The 21,432-nt window shown below is 38.7% G+C and overlaps 3 protein-coding genes and 3 long non-coding RNA genes across 11 annotated transcripts; 3 read left to right on the forward strand and 3 right to left on the reverse strand.

Annotated features, from left to right (window-relative positions):
- Nucleotides 1–657: 657 nt before the first annotated feature.
- Nucleotides 658–2,953, forward strand: LOC138191088 (uncharacterized). The gene is made up of 3 exons (XR_011177382.1): nucleotides 658–797; nucleotides 1,103–1,393; nucleotides 2,707–2,953. It is a non-coding gene; the product is annotated as an uncharacterized lncRNA (long non-coding RNA).
- On the reverse strand, nucleotides 1,266–2,376 carry LOC138191089 (uncharacterized). Its single transcript, XR_011177383.1, has 2 exons — nucleotides 2,125–2,376; nucleotides 1,266–1,371 (listed from the first exon to the last, which is right to left on the reverse strand). It is a non-coding gene; the product is annotated as an uncharacterized lncRNA (long non-coding RNA).
- A 7,461-nt stretch (nucleotides 2,954–10,414) lies between the features above and the next one.
- On the reverse strand, nucleotides 10,415–12,648 carry LOC124221004 (uncharacterized). Of its 2 annotated transcripts, none has more exons than XR_006883703.2 (4): nucleotides 12,376–12,648; nucleotides 12,111–12,243; nucleotides 11,788–11,870; nucleotides 10,415–11,511 (listed from the first exon to the last, which is right to left on the reverse strand). It is a non-coding gene; the product is annotated as an uncharacterized lncRNA (long non-coding RNA). The 2 variants fall into 2 exon arrangements; XR_006883704.2 differs by having other exon boundaries at nucleotides 12,324–12,648.
- Nucleotides 12,649–14,593: 1,945 nt separating this feature from the next.
- LOC124221003 (protein Abitram) lies at nucleotides 14,594–15,912 on the forward strand. Its single transcript, XM_046630558.2, has one exon. It carries the CDS (start codon nucleotides 14,594–14,596, stop codon nucleotides 15,287–15,289), a length of 696 nt encoding a protein of 231 aa, XP_046486514.1. The 3' UTR covers nucleotides 15,290–15,912.
- Coq2 (ubiquinone biosynthesis protein COQ2, mitochondrial) lies at nucleotides 15,891–18,464 on the reverse strand. 5 transcript variants are annotated; one of them, XM_046630555.1, is made up of 8 exons: nucleotides 18,298–18,464; nucleotides 18,115–18,129; nucleotides 17,762–17,877; nucleotides 17,492–17,658; nucleotides 17,227–17,374; nucleotides 16,919–17,112; nucleotides 16,592–16,780; nucleotides 15,891–16,430 (listed from the first exon to the last, which is right to left on the reverse strand). In XM_046630555.1, exons 3-8 carry the CDS (start codon nucleotides 17,790–17,792, stop codon nucleotides 16,254–16,256), a joined length of 906 nt encoding a protein of 301 aa, XP_046486511.1. In that variant the 5' UTR covers nucleotides 17,793–17,877; nucleotides 18,115–18,129; nucleotides 18,298–18,464; the 3' UTR covers nucleotides 15,891–16,253. The 5 variants fall into 5 exon arrangements, with proteins under 5 accessions (XP_046486511.1, XP_046486510.1, XP_046486509.1 ...); XM_046630554.1 differs by having other exon boundaries at nucleotides 18,018–18,129; XM_046630553.1 differs by having other exon boundaries at nucleotides 17,959–18,129.
- Nucleotides 18,465–18,577: 113 nt separating this feature from the next.
- Nucleotides 18,578–20,073, forward strand: Dak1 (cytidine/uridine monophosphate kinase Dak1). The gene has a single exon (XM_046630556.2). The coding sequence runs from the start codon at nucleotides 18,727–18,729 to the stop codon at nucleotides 19,567–19,569; it is 843 nt and encodes a 280-aa protein (XP_046486512.1). The 5' UTR covers nucleotides 18,578–18,726; the 3' UTR covers nucleotides 19,570–20,073.
- The last annotated feature ends 1,359 nt before the right edge of the window (nucleotides 20,074–21,432 follow it).

A 21,432-nucleotide genomic window follows, 5' to 3' on the forward strand; every position in this document is an offset into this window, starting at 1 on the left:
ATTATTACTGTATATAACATCACGTTATGCACAGTCAGGACTTGAAAAAGGTTCCGAGACAGCATTTAACAAATCAGAAATACATTCTTATCTCAGTTTTAGCAAAAAATGATGGAGCATACGGGAGAAATTCTTGATGCAATAAAAGTAAAATGATATGCACTACATTCGGAGGGTCTCTGAGACCTCAACGTATTTTCAATTATTCTTTATTTTATTTGCACAAACAACCCTTATCCAAGCACGCTGACTTCAAATTTGTAGGTGAAAGATGGTCTTGAGGTCAATTGGACCTCACGTCAGTGATCTGGCTTAATCACGCTCTCGCATTTCTTTCTGTCTTTCGCAAGTATTATTTGGCATTGTTTGGCATACTATTAATGTACAATACGTTGACTGAAGAACATAAAGACGGATACCCCTAGGTAAATTTTTGTGACCAGTTTTCGGCGGGCAAGTGGGCCCAGGTGGGCCTCGAAGCGTAGGAAGGTTCTGCTCTATCGACTACCAAACGAGCTTGCACCGACATTCGTAGCAGCTGGAGTAGTGTCGGTATCAAAGCTTGAGATTGAGTCGCGTAACCGCGTCCACCGCTAGCCACCCTCAACTACCACCGAGCACCACTAGCCGCCGTCGACCACCCCCGACCATCTCCGACCACCTTCGTCCTCCTCGACCACCTCGTCGCCTTGCTCTTCCTCCATCAGCCCCTCGTCGACCACGTTGTCATCGTCCACCTCGACCTCCTCCGATCGCTGCCAAATACCGCCAAACACCTACGTTGGGTGACTCAAAAGGTGATTGTCGTCGATTTTCTTTTTTTAATGGGAAGTGATAGAACAAAGCTTCATAAGACTTCGAGTGTATTTTAACACACATTTGAAAGGTACGAGCAAATATTGTTATCATCCAACTGTCGCAAAACGGCAGCATCATTAGCTAACCCGTTAACTGAAGAATACATCTTTAGTCAACGGCTGACCATCGAGATAACTAAAATCATTATACATCATACATCATGATACATTATACATTATACATCGTACATAGTATTAAAGTGACGTCACACAAAATTTTTTTTTTCTTGACGTCATCGATCTAGAATCAGCTAGCCGAATTCCTCAGTCTGGAAACAACCGCGCAGTAGAGCGGACGGATGAGAATCGCGCTCTGCAGATTTCGAGTACCGAGTTCTCAACCTCCTGGATTCTGTGCTTCGGGTCCGCGACCTGGTGTAACTCGACTTCCAGGACAAGCGCTCAGTAGTTACTACGCTCCAGGTCCGCTACCTGGTGAAACTCGACTTCCAGGACAAGCGTTCCGTAGTTCTGGCTGTCCAGGTCCTTGACCTGGTGACTTTTGACCTTCCGGCTGAATTTTCAAGTTTACAAGTGTGATTATTGAAAACGTCATGTTTTGTACTATCAAACCAATATGCATGCTTCAGATAAGATTTTGAATAGGAAAAAAAATCGAACGACCAGGATCAACAAATTGCGTTTGTTGAGTGGTTGGCATTGTATACATAGGAATACGTGACAATAAAGTCGTTCGGGTGGAACTGAAATTCCCGTGCGCAGCGCCAAATTTAACTCGAAGCCGCCTGCAGCCTTATTTGCCGCCGCCCCCCCCCCCCCCCCCCGCCGCTGCCGAGTGATCTGTTCACTAATGGGATTTTTTCAATCAGGATCGATCAATATTTGATAATTTGTATCACACATGCTCATCAGCAGTCATTTTATTCAATATTTTTCGATATAGCTGCATACATATAATAATAATAATGGAATAATAATGACTTTTCCCCATATTAGTGTTGCGGTTTGAAGGACTACTCATGAATTCACTCCCATCCAAAATTCTCCAACACCGCTATCGAAGTTTCACTTCAAAAAATCCATTCTACAAGTTGCATATGATTTTGATTTACCAAAAAATTGAATTTCCAGCTCTCATTTTTTCCGCCCCTAGAAAATGCCGCTCTAGGCCCGGGCCTCTCGGGCCTATAGGTAAATTCGGCGCTGGCCGTGCGTAGTGTTTCAAAACTGTCAGCACTTAGCTGATTGTTCTGTGGTATTTTTTGACGAAATTTATTGTCATAAAATCACAATAAGTTATACTTACATGCGTGTTTAAACGTGATTCGTAACATTATGTGGAAAAAATCTTACAGGCAGATTCGGTTTGCGTCACATGCACAAAGACAGTGTTCATTCTGTAGACTCTAAAGCAAATACCAGAATTTTCTGCCGAGTCATCGTGCCCCAGTCTCCCTGACGAACATGTTATCTGGTAAAACACTGACGACGAGTAAACGAGCACACGAGCACAAAAACCAGTTACACTAGGCATCCGACTCGGAGCGGGCTTTAGCGAGCAAGTGTTTTGAAACTAGTTATTCTGATATGATCGAGGTAGATGAGGAGGAGGACAAGGTGGGGCGGAAAGGACGAGGATTTGTGCACGATGAGTGCAACATTTTTTTAATATTTAATGACAATGTTGATTTTAATTTATCTGAAATTTTTTAAACTTGTCATGTTGACAGTAAATTATTTCAATTCATTTTTCGCGCAAGCACAAATTCAGTAGCTATAAATGCGCTAGTGAAATTATTAATATTGTCAATCGCTTAATTAATTATATGAATCCTTACGTAATGTTTTTGATGTGTTCTTATACTGAAAATATTTATTGCTATTCCAGGTACAACCCGAGGTGGTTATCGGTGGTTGTTCGAGGTGGTTGGCGATTGTTGGAGGTGGTCGGAGGTGGACGAGGAGAAGGACGAACTGAACTGAGTCTCAAAGCCCTGTTGACATAAAAGCAGCTATTTGATGGAAATTATAGTTTATAGTTTACACAGCCCATTGCATGATATTTCATTATAAATACATGTATTTCAATGTATTTAGGAATAATTTATCAAATGTACAGAGGTCATGTGCAAATAATAAATGAATTGATTCGACCGCAGTTTGATGTATTCATTAGAGCTTTAACAATAAATTTAAGCTTTGTTGCTTCTTTTATTTTATTATGGATAGTAAAAAACATTTCCGACTATTCGTGCTGTGGAAGCATGGGGATTAAGCCAAATGTAGCAAAAGATTAGAAACAGTGTATGTAGAGTACGGGTATTTTTCTAATAATGCAAATAGAATAGAATACCACGCCTTGCGAATTAGCTTTCCAGACAGAGATGAATGATGAATTTTAAGGACTGCATTATCATTGTTGAATACTCTATGCCTCATGGGAAAAGAAAATCTGTAACGATAAAATTATGCACCGGATCATCGTCGACTTTAACTTTTGAAATGTCCTACCATTTTCGAACACCTCCTACCTCCCCCTGCCACCTCCCACCATCAATGGCCACTTTCGACCATCCCCTATCACCTTCTGCCAGCGCCGACCACCTCCTACCATTTCCGAACACCTCCAACCATCCTATTTACCTATATTACTAGATTAGCTATGATATGAAAAGAGAAGAATTATTCATTTCGAAATGGGATTCTATTCGACGCGGGCTCGATGTATTCCATAACATTAGTATTCATAATTATTCCAACAACTTTTCATTTGCTCTCTCGATCTTGAATTTTCATAGGCATAGAATCGAAACGTTGTTTTAGCTGGTCGCAAGTGAAGTACCTGCGTTGGGTAGAGGAGCAGAATTGTTTTTCGAAAAGTATTCGGATGGAAAAAAATTCAGAGTAACTGTAATACATCACGGATGCGCTAATTTTGAACGAGATGAAATGGATGCTTCGTATATGAGACGGTATTTAACGCTGCGTAGTGGTTTAAAGACCTAGAAAGGTGATAGGGAGAGAAAGAACGACGCTTCTTAACACTTCGAGTGTATTTCAACAGACATTTGAAAGATACGAGCGAAATTTTTCATCATCCAAGTGTCGCAGAACGGCAGCGTTATTAGCCGACCCGTTCACTGAAGAATATATCTTCAGTCAACGGCTGACCATCGAAGGGCCTGGCCGCTTGAGTCTGGAATCGGCAGGAGAGATGAAGTGTGTATTTCTTGTATGAAACGTGAAAACTAAAAGCATTATACATCATATCATATCATCATACATCATACATCATACATCGTACATCATACATCATACATCATCATACATAGTATTAGAGTTTAATACCAAAGTTTGGATGTCGGATGTTCAGAAAGTGACGTCACCAATTCAAAATCAGCTAGCCGAATTCCTCAGTCGGGAAACAACCGCGCAGTAGAGCGGACGCATGAGAGTCGCGCTCCGCAAATTTCGAGTACCGGGTTCTCAACCTCACGGATCCCGCGCTTCGGGTCCGCTACGTATTTCGAGTACCGGGTTCTCAACCTCCCGGATCCCGCGCTTCGGGTCCGCTACGCGGTGAAACTCGACTTCCAGGATAAGCGCTCCGTGGTTCCTGATTCACGTTTACAATAAATTATTTCAATTCGTTTTTCGCGCAACCCCAAATTCGGTAGCTGTCAGTCCGCTAATAAAATTTCTCGACTTCCAGGATAAGCGCTCCGTGGTTCCTGGTTCACGTTTACAATAAATTATTTCAATTCGTTTTTCGCGCAACCCCAAATTCGGTAGCTGTCAGTCCGCTAATAAAATTTCTCGACTTCCAGGATAAGCGCTCTGTGGTTCCTGGTTCACGTTTACAATAAATTATTTCAATTCGTTTTTCGCGCAACCCCAAATTCGGTAGCTGTCAGTCCGCTAATAAAATTTCTCGACTTCCAGGATAAGCGCTCTGTGGTTCCTGGTTCACGTTTACAATAAATTATTTCAATTCGTTTTTCGCGCAAACCCAAATTCGGTAGCTGTCAGTCCGCTAATAAAATTTCTCGACTTCCAGGATAAGCGCTCCGTGGTTCCTGGTTCACGTTTACAATAAATTATTTTAATTCGTTTTTCGCGCAACCCCAAATTCGGTAGCTGTCAGTCCGCTAATAAAATTTCTCGACTTCCAGGATAAGCGCTCCGTGGTTCCTGGTTCACGTTTACAATAAATTATTTCAATTCGTTTTTCGCGCAAACCCAAATTCGGTAGCTGTCAGTCCGCTAATAAAATTTCTCGACTTCCAGGATAAGCGCTCCGTGGTTCCTGGTTCACGTTTACAATAAATTATTTCAATTCGTTTTTCGCACAAGCCCAAATTCGGTAGCTGTCAGTCCGCTAATAAAATTTCTCGACTTCCAGGATAAGCGCTCCGTGGTTCCTGGTTCACGTTTACAATAAATTATTTCAATTCGTTTTTCGCGCAAGCCCATATTCAGTAGCTGTCAGTCCGCTAATAAAATTTCTCGACTTCCAGGATAAGCGCTCCGTGGTTCCTGGTTCATGTTTACAATAAATTATTTCAATTCGGTTTTCGCGCAAGCCCAAATTCGGTAGCTGTCAGTCCGCTAATAAAATTTCTCGACTTCCAGGATAAGCGCTCCGTGGTTCCTGGTTCATGTTTACAATAAATTATTTCAATTCGTTTTTCGCGCAAGCCCAAATTCGGTAGCTGTCAGTCCTATTCAAGGTATAACCTGAGGTGGTTATCGGTGGTTGTTCGAGGTGGTTGAAGGTGGTCGGAGGTGGACGAGGAAAAGGACGAGGAGGACGAGGATTTGTGCTGGGTGAGTAAAACACTTTTATAATATTTCATGGCAATTGTAATTACATTTCATCTGAAATATTACAAACTTGTCACATTTACAATAAATTATTTCAATTCATCTTTCGTGCAAGCACATATTCAGCAGCTATGAATAATCTTATACAATTTATTATATTATTAATTAATTAATTAATATTCCTAAAATATTTAATGGCAATTGTAATTATATTTCATCTGAAATATTACAAACTTGTCACGTTTACAATAAATTATTTCAATTTATTTTTCGTGCAAGCACATATTCAGTAGCTATGAATAATCTTATACAATTTATTATATTATTAATTAATCATTTAATCAATTACTCAATTATATTAATCCTTACACAATATTTTCGATGTGTTCTTATACTGAAAATATTTATTACTATTCAAGGTATAACCTGAGGTGGTTGAAGGTGGTCGGAGGTGGACGAGGAGGAGGACGAGGAGGACGAGGATTTGTGCTGGGTGAGTAAAACACTTTTATAATATTTCATGGCAATTGTAATTATATTTCATCTGAAATATTACAAACTTGTCACGTTTACAATAAATTATTTTAATTCATTTTTCGTGCAAGCACATATTCAGTAGCTATGAATAATCTTGTACAATTTATTATATTATTAATTAATTGATTAATTACATTAATCCTTACACAATATTTTTGATGTGTTCCTATATTAAAAATATTTATTACTATTCCAGGTATTACCCGAGGTGGTCGGAGGTGGACGAGGAGGAGGACCAGGTGGACGAGGAGGAGGACGAGGTGGACGAGGAGGAGGCGGGGTGGGTCGTGGGAGAGGACCTCTCCTCTCCTCAGAGGAGGGGAGGGGGAGGGGCAGGGAAGGGGGAGAGGTGGGCGAGGAGGGGGAAGGGAAGGGAAGGGAAGGGAAGGGGCGGGGAGGGTGGCGGGAAGGGGGATGGGGGGGGGGAGGGAGGTCGGGCGGGTGGAGGGAGGGAGGGAGGGAGGGAGGGCGGGGGGGGAGGGTGGGCGGGAGGGAGGGAGGGAGGGAGGGAGGAAGGGAGAGAGGGGGGGGGGACGAATGTCGATGTGAGCCCGTTACAGTTAAAAGAGCAGTACACCCCCCCCCCCCCCCTCGCCCACCCTCCCTCCCTCCCTCCCACCCTCCCTCCCTCCCTCCCTCCCTCCCTCCCGCCCGCCCGCCCGCCCGCCCCCGCCCCCCCCCCCCCCCCCCCCCCCCCCCCCCCCCCCCGCCCCGCCCCTTCCCGCCTCCCTCCTCACCCCTTCCCTTCCCTTCCCTTCCCTTCCCTTCCCATCCCTTCCCCCTCCTCACCCACCTCTCCCCCTTCCCGGCCCCTCCCCCTCCTCTCCTCTGAGGAGAGGAGAGGTCCTCTCCCACGACCCACCCCGCCTCCTCCTCGTCCACCTGGTTCTCCTCCTCGTCCAGCTCGTCCTCCTCCTCGTCCACCTCCGACCACCTCGGGTAATACCTGGAATAGTAATAAATATTTTTAATATAGGAACACATCAAAAATATTGTGTAAGGATTAATGTAATTAATCAATCAATTAATAATATAATAAATTGTACAAGATTATTCATAGCTACTGAATATGTGCTTGCACGAAAAATGAATTGAAATAATTTATTGTAAACGTGACAAGTTTGTAATATTTCAGATGAAATATAATTACAATTGCCATTAAATATTATAAGAATATTAATTAATTAATTAATAATATAATAACTTGTACAAGATTATTCATAGCTACTGAATATGTGCTTGCACGAAAAATGAATTGAAACAATTTATTGTAAACGTGACAAGTTTGTAATATTTCAGATGAAATATAATTACAATTGCCATGAAATATTATAAAAGTGTTTTACTCACCCAGCACAAATCCTCGTCCTCCTCGTCCTCCTCCTCGTCCACCTCCGACCACCTTCAACCACCTCAGGTTATACCTTGAATAGTAATAAATATTTTCAGTATAAGAACACATCGAAAATATTGTGTAAGGATTAATATAATTTAGTAATTGATTAAATGATTAATTAATAATATAATAAATTGTATAAGATTATTCATAGCTACTGAATATGTGCATGCACGAAAAATGAATTGAAATAATTTATTGTAAACGTGACAAGTTTGTAATATTTCAGATGAAATATAATTACAATTGCCATTAAATATTGTAGGAATATTAATTAATTAATTAATAATATAATAAATTGTATAAGATTATTCATAGCTACTGAATATGTGCTTGCACGAAAAATGAATTGAAATAATTTATTGTAAACGTGACAAATTTGTAATATTTCAGATGAAATATAATTACAATTGCCATGAAATATTATAAAAGTGTTTTACTCACCGAGCACAAATCCTCGTCCCCCTCCTCCTGAATCACCGAGATTATCCGCAACCACCCCTAACTACCTCCAACGAAAACCGCCAACCACCTCGAGTTATACCTCGAATACTAATAAATATTTTCAGGGTGAGAACAAATCAAAAATAATGTGTAAGGTTTGATATAATTTTTTTATCGACATATTTTACCAAAAAGATTATGAGAAGATTGTAAAGTTATAGAAATTTTATTAGCGTACCGACAGCTACTGAATTTGGGCGTGCGCGAAAAACGAATTGAAATAATTTATTGCAAACATGAACCAGGAACCACGGAGCGCTTATCCTGGAAGTCGAGAAATTTTATTAGCGGACTGACAGGTACCGAATTTGGGGTTGCGCGAAAAACGAATTGAAATAATTTATTGTAAACATGAACCAGGAACCACGGAGCGCTTATCCTGGAAGTCGAGAAATTTTATTAGCGGACTGACAGCTACCGAATTTGGGGTTGCGCGAAAAACGAATTGAAATAATTTATTGTAAACATGAACCAGGAACCACGGAGCGCTTATCCTGGAAGTCGAGAAATTTTATTAGCGGACTGACAGGTACCGAATTTGGGGTTGCGCGAAAAACGAATTGAAATAATTTATTGTAAACATGAACCAGGAACCACGGAGCGCTTATCCTGGAAGTCGAGAAATTTTATTAGCGGACTGACAGCTACCGAATTTGGGGTTGCGCGAAAAACGAATTGAAATAATTTATTGTAAACATGAACCAGGAACCACGGAGCGCTTATCCTGGAAGTCGAGAAATTTTATTAGCGGACTGACAGGTACCGAATTTGGGGTTGCGCGAAAAACGAATTGAAATAATTTATTGTAAACATGAACCAGGAACCACGGAGCGCTTATCCTGGAAGTCGAGAAATTTTATTAGCGGACTGACAGGTACCGAATTTGGGGTTGCGCGAAAAACGAATTGAAATAATTTATTGTAAACATGAACCAGGAACCACGGAGCGCTTATCCTGGAAGTCGAGTTTCACCGCGTAGCGGACCCGAAGCGCGGGATCCGGGAGGTTGAGAACCCGGTAGTCGAAATACGTAGCGGACCCGAAGCGCGGGATCCGTGAGGTTGAGAACCCGGTACTCGAAATTTGCGGAGCGCGACTCTCATGCGTCCGCTCTACTGCGCGGTTGTTTCCCGACTGAGGAATTCGGCTAGCTGATTTTGAATTGGTGACGTCACTTTCCGAACATCCGACATCCAAACTATGGTTTCGAACTTTGATACTATGTATGATGATGTATGATGTACGATGTATGATGTATGATGTATGATGATATGATATGATGTATAATGCTTTTAGTTTTCACGTTTCATACAAGAAATACACACTTCATCTCTCCTGCCGATTCCAGACTCAAGCGGCCAGGCCCTTCGATGGTCAGCCGTTGACTGAAGATATATTCTTCAGTGAACGGGTCGGCTAATAACGCTGCCGTTCTGCGACACTTGAATGATGAAAAATTTCGCTCGTATCTTCCAAATGTCTGTTGAAATACACTCAAAGTGTTAAGAAGCGTCGTTCTTTCTCTCCCTATCACCTTTCTAGGTCTTTAAACCACTACGCAGCGTTAAATACCGTCTCATATACGAAGCATCCATTTCATCTCGTTCAAAATTAGCGCATCCGTGATGTATTACAGTTACTCTGAATTTTTTTCCATCCGAATGCTTTTCGAAAAACAATTCTGCTCCTCCACCCAACGCAGATACTTCACTTGCGACCAGCTAAAACAACGTTTCGATTCTATGCCTATGAAAATTCAAGATCGAGAGAGCAAATGAAAAGTTGTTGGAATAATTATGAATACTAATGTTATGGAATACATCGAGCCCGCGTCGAATAGAATCCCATTTCGAAATGAATAATTCTTCTCTTTTCATATCATAGCTAATCTAGTAATATAGGTAAATAGGATGGTTGGAGGTGTTCGGAAATGGTAGGACATTGCGAAATTTAAAGTCGACGATGATCCGGTGCATCAATTTTATCGTTACAGATTTTCTTTTCCCATGAGGCATAGAGTATTCAACAACGATAATGCAGTCCTTAAAATTCATCATTCATCTCTGTCTGGAAAGCTAATTCGCAAAGCGTGGTATTCTAGATATGTCAAAACTAAGCTAGCGGCACGTGTTTGCATTGTTAGAAAAATACCCGTACTCTACATACACTGTTTCTAATCTTTTGCTACATTTGGTTTAATCCCCATGCTTCCACAGCACGAATAGTCGCTAATGTTTTTGATTATCCATAATAAAATAAAACAAGTAACAAAGCTTAAATTTATTGTTATAGCTCTAATGAATACATCAAACTGCGGTCGAATCAATTCATTTATTATTTGCACATGACCTCTGTACATTTGATAAATTATTCCTAAATACATTGAAATACATGTATTTATAATGAAATATCATGCAATGGGCTGTGTAAACTATAAACTATAATTTCCATCAAATAGCTGCTTTTATGTCAACAGGGCTTTGAGACTCAGCTAAGTTGGATCTCGATTTTTGCCATTGTATGTAGGACATTGGGTTACAAGAACAAATGCGAATTACGAAGAACTCCGTATTAGAGATAAGGATATTTTAGTTCAAGTATATCTATACACAGAAATCCGTATGAGAATATACTAAAACCTCTGTGTTTATTGTAAAAATCTAGTTTTAAACATGAGTATATATGTATATACACATGCATAAGTATACATATACATATATACACATACATGTACATAAATAATTGCCAAGAAATTAGGAACACTCGCAACTTGTCGCAAATAGAGTAAAACGTAAGGTTAATAATATACAAATTACACAAGCGCACCATAAAACGTGGCAAGGGTAATCCTAGTGCAGTGATTGTATAAACTGAAGAAATCTACATTTACATATATATAATATAAATTAATAGTCTGGAAAAGAGTATTTAGAGAGCTTATCTAATTCCGATCTTGTCACAATAGATCATTAACATAATCAATCTATGGTTAAAGCTGTATTAGCTACATTCACTATTGGAGATAATATTTTTTATCCATTTTTATAGTTATTTAATTTCTTGTACAACAATTTTTCAAATTTCACCGCAAAATGCCCAACGAGTTCTCGTAGTGCAAATACGAGTCCAATTACCTTACAGATGGCATTACATTGATTTTTGCCTTCTCGCGTCGAGTTATAAATACAGAGAAATCTCAATGTGAGCTCATTTCTATAAGATTTATTGCAGTGCTATATTCGTAGATGTACATGTTATTCTATATTATATACTGTCCTAAATTTTAAACACACAGCACAACAATGGCTGAAAGCACAATGGCAAGAAGAGAGGAGCAATCTGCATCTTAATAAATCTTTTCTTCTGCATACGTAGCGGAGCGATGTCACGTCGGAGGATATGTTCTAGTGGATCACTAGGTGGGGCACAGAACTGAAACATAATTATGTTGAAAATCTTCAAAATCTCTTACAGAAGGTAGGTACGTTGCCAGACCTTATATAACAACAATGAATATTCATAGAGGCTGTATTCATAAATACTTACAAAAGTAAGCTAATATTTTACCCGCAATTGCTTATTACTGATAACTTGATATGATAATATCCCCTCCCCGCCCCTCACCGCATACATCTACTTCTACTCCTACTACTCCTACATATGATCCTACTCCTACTCTAATGAATATGATAAAAATGTTATACTCACAGTGTACAAGTCCTCGTCATCCTCGTCCTCCTCCTCGCCCACCTCGATCATCCGCAACCACTGCGAACTACCTCGGGTTATACCTTGAATAGTAATGAATATTTTTAGTATAAGAACACATCAAAAATATTGTTCAAGGATTAATATAAATAATTAATTGATTAATAATATAGTAAATATCATTAGCCCATTTATAGCTATTGAGTTTGTGCTTGTGCGAAAAATGAATTGAAATAACTCATTGTAAACATGACAAGTTTGAAATATTTTAGATAAAATACAATTACAAACGCCACAAAATATTATGAAAATGTTTTACTCACCGTGCACAAATCCTCGTCCACCTTATTCTCTTCGTCTTCCTCGTCCTCCTCCTCGTCCACCTCCGAACACCCCCAATCACCGCCAACCACCTCCAACAACCACCGATAACGATCTCGGGTTATACCGCGAACACTAATAGATATTTTCAGTATTAGAACACTTCAAATATATTGTGTAAGGATTAGTATTACTTTTGTATCGACTCATTTTACCTAGAAGATCATGAGAAAATTATAATTGTAGAAATCTTATTATCACACTGACAGCTACTGAATTTGGGCTTGCGCTAATAATGAATTGAAATAATTCATTGTTAACATGAAACAGGAACCCCGGATCTCTTGTCCTAGAAGTCGAGCTGCACTAGATAGCGGACCTGGAGCGCAGGAACCACGAAGCGCATGTCCTGAAAGTCGATTTTCACCAGGTACCGGACCCCGAGCGCAGGATCCAGGAGGTTGAGAACCCGGTACTCGAAATTTGCGGAGCGCGATTCTCATCCGTCCGCTCTACTGCGCGGTTGTTTGCAAACTGAAGATTTCGTTTAGCTGATTCTAGATCGATGACGTCAAGAGAAAAAAAAATTTGGGTGACGTCACTTTCTGAACAACCGAATATCCAAACTTTGGTTTAGGAATTTAATGCTATGTATGATATGATGATGTATGATGTATCATGATGTATGATGTATAATGATTTTAGTTTTCACATTTCGGACAAGAAATACGCACTTTATCTTTCTTGCCGATTCTCGACTCAAGCGGCTAGGCCCTTCGATGGTCAGATGACTAAAGATGTATTCTTCAGCTAACGGGTTAGCTAATAAGGCTGCCGTTCTGCGACAGTTGCATGATAAAAATTTTTACTCATACCTTTCAAATGTTTTCGACTACACTGGAAGTTTTAACAAGTTTCGTTCTATCTCTTCCTATCAAAACAAAAAAAAAAGAATCGCCTACAATCACCTTTTTAGATCTTCAAATCCGTACACTGCGTTAAATACCGTCTCATATACGAAGCATCCATTTCATCTCGTTCAAAATTAGCGCATCCGTGATGTATTACAGTTACTCTGAATTTTTTTCCATCCGAATACTTTTCGAAAAACAATTCTGCTTCTCTATCCAACGTAGATACTTCACTTGCGACTAGCTAGAACAGCGTTTCGATTCTATGCCTACGAAAATTCAAGATCGAGAGAGCAAATGAAAAGTTGTTGGAATAATTTTGAATATTAATGTTATGGGATACATCGAGCGCGTGTCGAATAGAATCCCATTTCGAAATGAATAATTCTTCTATTTTCATATTATAGCCAATTATTGTAGATAATCTAGTTTGTCTTTTGGAAAATCATAAAATTTATATTATGCATCACATATTAATCATAAATGGATCATATTTATTAATATCATACATGGACCGCACATGCATATATACTTTTCACTCTCTGCATCATTATTACATCTGATCTACTATTATTTATGATTTAAGTATACATTCTTCTCTCGGTTACTTATACTTTAATTAAATCACTGTTTTGCTACGAATTTCGGAAGAAATTTGTTCTCATTAGTAATTTCTTGTATCGCTGACAGGCCCTTCTCATTAGATGTGAGGTTTATCGTTAACTCCGTATATGCAGGAAATATTGCTAACAGGCTTGCAAACGGTTGTCTAAATGTATCGAGACAAGAGGCACCATCAGCTCTGTCGCTGGCTCCATACAAAATTACTTCGTTGCAAAACTGGACAGACAGTAATAATACTTGAGTTTAATCGTTTTAAAATCATGCCTACAATGTATAAAATATCATTGAAGCAATAGTGACTTTACCTTTCCATTTGTCTTCATTCAAGTTACGTTTCTCCGCGTTTTCTCCACCCGTAACTTGACCGTCACCGCTTTTGCCATGGACATTTGAAATTCACACAAATGTTCGCCCTCTGTTGTCGATATCCTCGCTTGGTTTGCCTGGGTTTATACTGATGCGTGGATATTTCCGAAATTTGAAACACATCGAAAAGAGTGAGGTTAGATTTCCATTCAGATAATTGCGTAATAGACTTAATTTGCGAACAGATTATTACGATGCCGCGTGAATTAGCCCCTCACAATGCCGCGTGTAATGATATATTCGCAGAGTTTCAAGAATGTCAAGCAGAGGTATTGTTAAAATCATATCAATTTACGACCGAAACATAACCTATACTTTTGTTTATTACCGCAGCACTCGGTCGGCAAATTTTTCGGCTACTGCACAACCCTTCACAACGCTCTGAGGAAGTGCTTGAAATCTCAGGTAAAAAGCCAATGTATTTGATTGGATCTGTAACCGATTTCATCACAATACCGAAAATACAAACTGAGCCGGTGATCTTTTTCACAGAGGCGCATCAAGCAGGCTGAAAATTTGAAACAATCCAAAGTATTGCACGCCAGGATTCAAGCAAGGTTACGCGAACAGGAAGACGAAATATAATGAATCATGAACTGCCCACTGATAGCCCGGAACCTGAAGTTAAAAGGAGAAAGGTGTCCGAAATGAATAAAGCTCAATCATTAGAACATGCAGTGAGAGAAACTGAGGAAAAACGATCAATTCCTATTGAAGATTCAGAAGCGATAGAGAATAGAAAAGAGTTACATATTTTGAACAGTTTTAAGCCGACACCTGCATTTCCCAATGTTACGGAACGTTACTTGACCCCATATTATTATGTGAATGAAGAATCGCCAGGTGACGATACTTGTATTTGGGTTCACAGTAATCGTATTTGTTTGATTAGTTTAGCACCAAGTCATGATATTATTAAAATGCAGAAAAATATTAAGTGTATCAATTTCAAAGTCACTGAAAAGTTGGATCGGGCGTCGAATAAGGTATCAGGTAAAAGTAAACATGGTGCACAGCCCCTGCAACCTTCTTCTACCATTTGTTCAATAGAGTGTGAGCATGGTGGAAATTATTCTGTCAAATGTAACATGACTGGAAAATTAATGGAGATCAATGACGCACTGCTGAAAAAACCAGAGCTCTTGTTTGAGCCACCACACAGAGGAGGGTATCTTGCAATTGCTTTACCCAATATTAATCGATTTGAAATATTAACAACAGAGTTACTATCCCAAGAAAGGTACAATGCCAAGATGGCCATAAGACAAACAGCTACGTGATGAAAGAATGAAACTTTTTGTACATAAATCTATTTCCTCTCCTTCAAATTGCACAATGTTAGGTAATCTTCAAAACTCAAATTTCAAAAAACAAATTGAATACATCAGAAAATTTGTAAAATTCATGCGCAGCTGTTATATCTAGAGTTCAATGACTTACTGATCCGAAAAAATTTCTTTAACAATTTAGTTCTTCTTAGTAATATGGCAGATTGCCTCCGTTCATGAATTCAATTTCTTTCATGTCATCTGAATGGGTTTTAAGCAAGAATTTGTGTAGCTGTGTTCTCTATCTTATGAATTATCAATACACATACACTCATTTATTCATTGTTGAACATTATTGCGACGGAAGCAGTAATTTTACCTCTCATTCAAGGATCAACGTTCAGCAACCAATAAGTGACCTTGTAGACTTGTATAGATGGTTGGCACTTGAGTATTACTTATTAGGAACATTCTGATTTATAATTTTCTATTAATACGATTTATCATGTTGAATAATAATAGGCAAGAGTCAATTTCCTTTATTATCTGTTTTCAATCACAAGATCCACACGTTCATACAATCCATACAATAAACCAATTCTTCTATAATAAATAGATCGGAATATTTCCATGTATTATTATCTTTTTTATTTTACACTGTATTATATATAATGCTATGTCTACCCTAAGTTATCATCTTTGGATTCACTTACATTCGTGCGTGCAACAGAATCACAGCTAATGTTAGCCAGAAAAAATACTTTGCAATAATGCAAAGAATAATACGACAATAAATCCTTTCATTGAATAGTATGATTTCGAAATACATGGCCGAGTTGAAATAAAATTAGACACTTACCTCTCGTAAGCATTACCCTGCTTTGGAATACTATTTTATAAGCTACGATGGCACGTGCTATTAATTAATCGTTGATCGGAGACTTAGACTCAGGCTGATAGAGATTATATCCTGACATTATATACTTTCTTTTATCACATACTGAGTTTCATCTGGACACTTTTCTGTTTCTTTTTTTTTACTTCTCAATAAATTACCTAATACTATACCAGTGAATAGTATAAATCCGACCCTTTGGTTGGACACAAACTTGTTTGCACAGTCTGTAGGGTTGTCGATGTTTAATGTGTATATCTGAAAATACGAACATTGAATACAAAATCAATTTCTCTTCAGCAAATATTAGCATTTTCAGTAACGAATGGTTACTGTCAATTTCCAATTTATTGCATGAAATTGTGGGTAGAAGGAATTCATTTACTGATTAGAAAAATACAGTTTTGTTGATTAATTACCTGATTGGCAAGGTGGCTGCCGACGACTCCAACAGCTACATAATATGGCCACGTTTGATCCACCATAATTCCAGATGTGAGTAAGCTGCTGATCATAGAAGTTCCAAAGCAAGATAGCCAGACTTTTGTATTATCTCCAAACTTCAACGCTGTTGACTTTATTCCTAACAAAATGTCGTCAACTTTGTCCTAATTAAAAAGAAAAATTACACTCATATGTAATAGCATTGGTGCATTGGAAATTGGTATTAAAGGCAAGCTTCTCGTGTTTCTACAAATTTTTTGTCAATACAAATGAATCAGAAATCATGTGATCACTTAACATACCTGATGGGCATAAATTGTGTCATACAAAATTGTCCAACAAACACCTGCTACGTAAAGAGGTAGACAAACTGACCAGTCGCAGGTACCTTGTACAGCAGACCATCCCAATAATGCTCCCCAGTTAAAGGTCATACCCAAAATAAGTTGAGGCCAATGAGTAATTCTTTTCATCAATGGGTAAATGACAACAAGACCTGTAATGTAGTTTGAAAGTCAAGTACAAAGTTTTAGCACTGGAACTAATAAAAACAATAAATAAAAAACAATACATAAATAATTAATCAAATTTGCGATGTAATGAGACATACCCAATGAACTAGCACCGAGGAGAATGCTATACCAATTTAGTTGCAAAAGAACTAAAAGACCCACACCGAGCTGACCAGAGAGAAAAACTAGTGCTTCCAACTGAGTTACTTCTCCGCTAACTAAGGGCCTGTCTTTCGTTCTGGCTACCTGAAAGTAACAATTGATTAGATGTGAATACTGCTGCTACCTATGTTCGTTTTAACTTTCTTTGTTTAAGAATGTCCTATGTATTTCAAAGCAGACCCTAAAGAAATTCAAACGTACTTTTCTGTCTATATCTCTGTCCCACATGTCATTTATCGTACAGCCAGCGCCACGCATGATAAATGCTCCAAGCCAAAATAATGCTAGCATTTGTGGGTCAGGAATCATACCAGGTGGTGCACTCAGTGCTATGCTCCATCCACAAGGCCAGAATAACAACCAAGATCCTATTTTTCAGATAATTTTGTGATCAGATTAATTCTGATAGTATGAAGAAAAATGCTGTAAATGTTCGCTGAATAAATATGAATCTTTATATAAATTGATTACCTATGGGTTTGTCTATTCTCATAAGCCTCATATAAGGCTGTATCGAAATTGGAGATTTATTTACCAGCGTAGCGGCTAAGCTCACTCTTCTTTTCGCTTGTGAGATATCATTATCACTAGGAGGTAAACAGTTAGTTATATTTTGTACAGGTGTTACTCTTAACTGATTGACATTTTGTTTGTACAATTTTTTATACTCTTTTTCAATGTTCAAAAAGTATGACGTGTGTATCTGTTGGCAGGGGCAGTAACTAACGGCCTGTAATTTGAACCAATTTTTGTGACTAGATCGAACAGAGCATCTCAAAAGGCGAGTTAGACTAGGTACAACACGACACCTTCCAGGTACTAACATCTCAAATCCGGATCTGCAACGTAAACAGCGTTAAGTAATCATTTATTTACTTGAAAATCAGTTTTGAATAAACATTAAGTCCAATATATAAACTTAAGTGGTCTATTATTGATCGACATAACCTCTAACAATTGCAGCATCGACGATACAAGCGATATGATGTTATTATGAAATAATTTACCTATCTGTATCGTACGATTGAAATGCAACGAAGAGTAAACGTGTGCACTTTATTAGTTACATAATTAGTTGTTTTTGTAGAATATTTTCAAGGTTATCCCGACACATTCTCCATAATTTCGAGTTACTCGTTGACCACCTTGACCACCTCGTTGACGGCACTGCGAGTCGTGATCTTAACATACTTTGGCGTCCTCTCCTGGATATTCGGTGAATTAGAATATTTCGAGCATATCGAAGTAGTTGAGAAAATATTCATGGTATCGACTATCGAAGATCAAAGTAAGCAAGTTCCAAAGCACTAACTAGCGGCCGTCGAACGGGGGGGACTTGAATTATATTATGAATTAATTATGATTCGAAGAGATGTCAGCGGCTGTCACTTGTCCGAGGTGACAAACATAATGCCGACTTGCCAACTTTGAGGAATATGTCAAGCATGTATTTAAGGTTATTCATACGAAGAGCGGTAAATACGCGATTGTATCTCGACAGAGTGGAGGACAGATGCGATATGGAACGAAGCGGCCCGCCAATACCTGTCGTATTATTCGATAGATTAGGCTCGTCGACATCATGTGGTGTTCATTCCGGAAATTGTGCATACCAGATATCGTTGATAATTAAGTTTTCCATGCTCTGTCATCCGGGGCTACTTATCAGTTTACGTAAGTTTGTCATGTCGGCCGTATCGAAGCCCGAAGTTATCTTCGTCCTGGGTGGTCCAGGAGCAGGAAAAGGCACCCAGTGTACGAACATAGTAAACAAATACGGTTATGTTCATCTTTCGGCCGGCGAGCTCCTCCGCGAAGAACAGCTCAAACCAGGATCTAAATACGGCGAGTTGATCCAAGGCCACATGGTAAATGGAACGATAGTGCCCGTCCAGATAACCTGCAGCCTGCTGGCTCAGGCGATGGAAAAATCAGGCTCAAACCGTTTCCTGATCGATGGATTTCCTCGCAACACCAACAATCTTGATGGGTGGAACGAGGCCATGTCTGACAAGGTCAACTTCCTTGGCGTACTGTTCTTCGATTGTTCGGAGCAGGTTTGCATCAACCGCTGCTTGTTGAGAGGGGCATCCGGCAGCGGTCGCAGCGACGACAACGAAGAAACGCTGAAAAAACGGTTTCAGACTTACCAGAACTCGACTATTCCCATAATTAAGCACTACGAAGCCCAAGGACTCGCCTATAAGATAGATGCCAACAAAGCTGCGGATCAGGTATTCGAGGATGTTCAAAAAGTCTTGGCAAGGCTTCAACATTAACCAGCCGCTAACTGATAATCCACATTGGTGCAATTTTAATCAACTATGATGATACACACCTGTGTGCCTGAGTGCATTTAACTACGCTTGAATATTATGGCTTAGATTAATGAATTTATCCAATCATTGTATTATTTAATATTATATATATATACACACAAAGCTGTGCAGATCTAGTTAGCATTCCGCTATCAAATCTTGGAGGATGAACCATGCTGTATGACTTATGATTTATGTACAATGCTAGAAGTAGAAAAAGTTTCATTAAATTTTGCAGGATACTCTTGTTGCGTAATAACAATGTTAGTAACTGTCATTGATGATTATATATAGAATATGTAATGCGATCGTGTAATCAATTTCATTTAGAATGAAAAGTAAATGCAACGAACTGCCAGCCTTGCATTATATGCGGTCTGCAGAAAGAATTTGCCCACTATTTGTGTTTGAACACATAATATGTATGACTAGTATTTCACCTGTAATAAAGCTACTTTAACCGGAGAGTCGATATATCATTGTTAATAGAAAATCAGAAAAATTAACGAATAGATCATTGTTTTAGTCATTTTTTATTTAACAAAGATATTTTCTATTTGGATTTTTCATTACATAAAATTCTAGACTGGAGGCACTTCATTTGTGAAAACTATGTTTGCTCTACATTGGATATCTTGATCTTGTTCTATTTTAAAACGCGAGGCCTTAGCGATATCAGAAATTTCGTAATATGTGTGTCGGTTCTACTGCGCCCTTGAAAACTCGGTGTTGTCTCGCCGGCAAAGAAAGTAGCGTCATCCCTCACCGTTTAGAGAAACTAAGAGATCTCTAGATGTCTTGTGATTCAAATAACACATTTTTTCCCGCCGGTATTTTACATAAAATCTCTCGAAGCCAATAATTGTTTTTATAATCGTTTTACACTCGACAGTTTTCAATTCTCTTTCTCAGTATATAATATAATCATATAATGAAATAATCAATTAATTCTTTTTTTCCATTTGAAACACAGCAGAGTTGCATTTATCAGTGAACAGAAAATATTTGGTTTTGATATATTTCCAATACCGATTTCATTTTTCAAATGACATCTCGACGCTTAATGTTTAAGCTAATGCATTGTTGAGCTTAAATTCTTTGGTACTTTTTTCCGGTATTTTGTTAAGTGCTAAAATTTCATCAACTGTGATTGATTCAACGAATACGTTTAATCGTAAATTGAACATGGTACTTTATTGAATTCTACGCACTGATGTAACTTCATCTTGTAGCAAAACATAAATTGCTGTTTTTTTTTCCTTTTCGAGAGAGTTTCGCGAAACGCGTTGATTCTCATGTCTACAGCCAAGGGTTATTGCTGTGTCACTCGAGTTGTTCACCTCCGCATATGAGACAAGGAAGAGATCGACCTCGTCACCTCGGTGATTATCCCCACATGCAGTTCTAATCCGCAATAACAAGTAACACGCAAGAATTATCGGTGGTATCGGTCGACGAACTTTCGAAACACAATTATCGAAATAATCGAGTATAAATTTTAATCACAGACTCGATTTTCTATACAGATAAAAGTATCAATTTAGAGAAACTACAAGACCCTCTTCGCGGAGACAAGTGTTCAAGTCAATGAGAGGGCATTCACTTCAACGTCGATTACACGATGCTTCGGAAAAAAAAAACAAAAATTAAAATCCCAAGGAGGGATCGGTTATCAACTGATAATTCTGATAAGTGATCATCGGCAGCAATGGCGTAATCGGCCGAGATTCGGTTTCGATAATGAGATACACGGCCCTATTCGTTGTTAGGCAAGTATCATCTGTCATCACCCAAAATCGAATAACAATGATTCTGTTGTAGAAA

Source organism: Neodiprion pinetum, chromosome 6 (assembly GCF_021155775.2).
Source record: "Neodiprion pinetum isolate iyNeoPine1 chromosome 6, iyNeoPine1.2, whole genome shotgun sequence".
Lineage (NCBI taxonomy): Eukaryota > Metazoa > Arthropoda > Insecta > Hymenoptera > Diprionidae > Neodiprion > Neodiprion pinetum.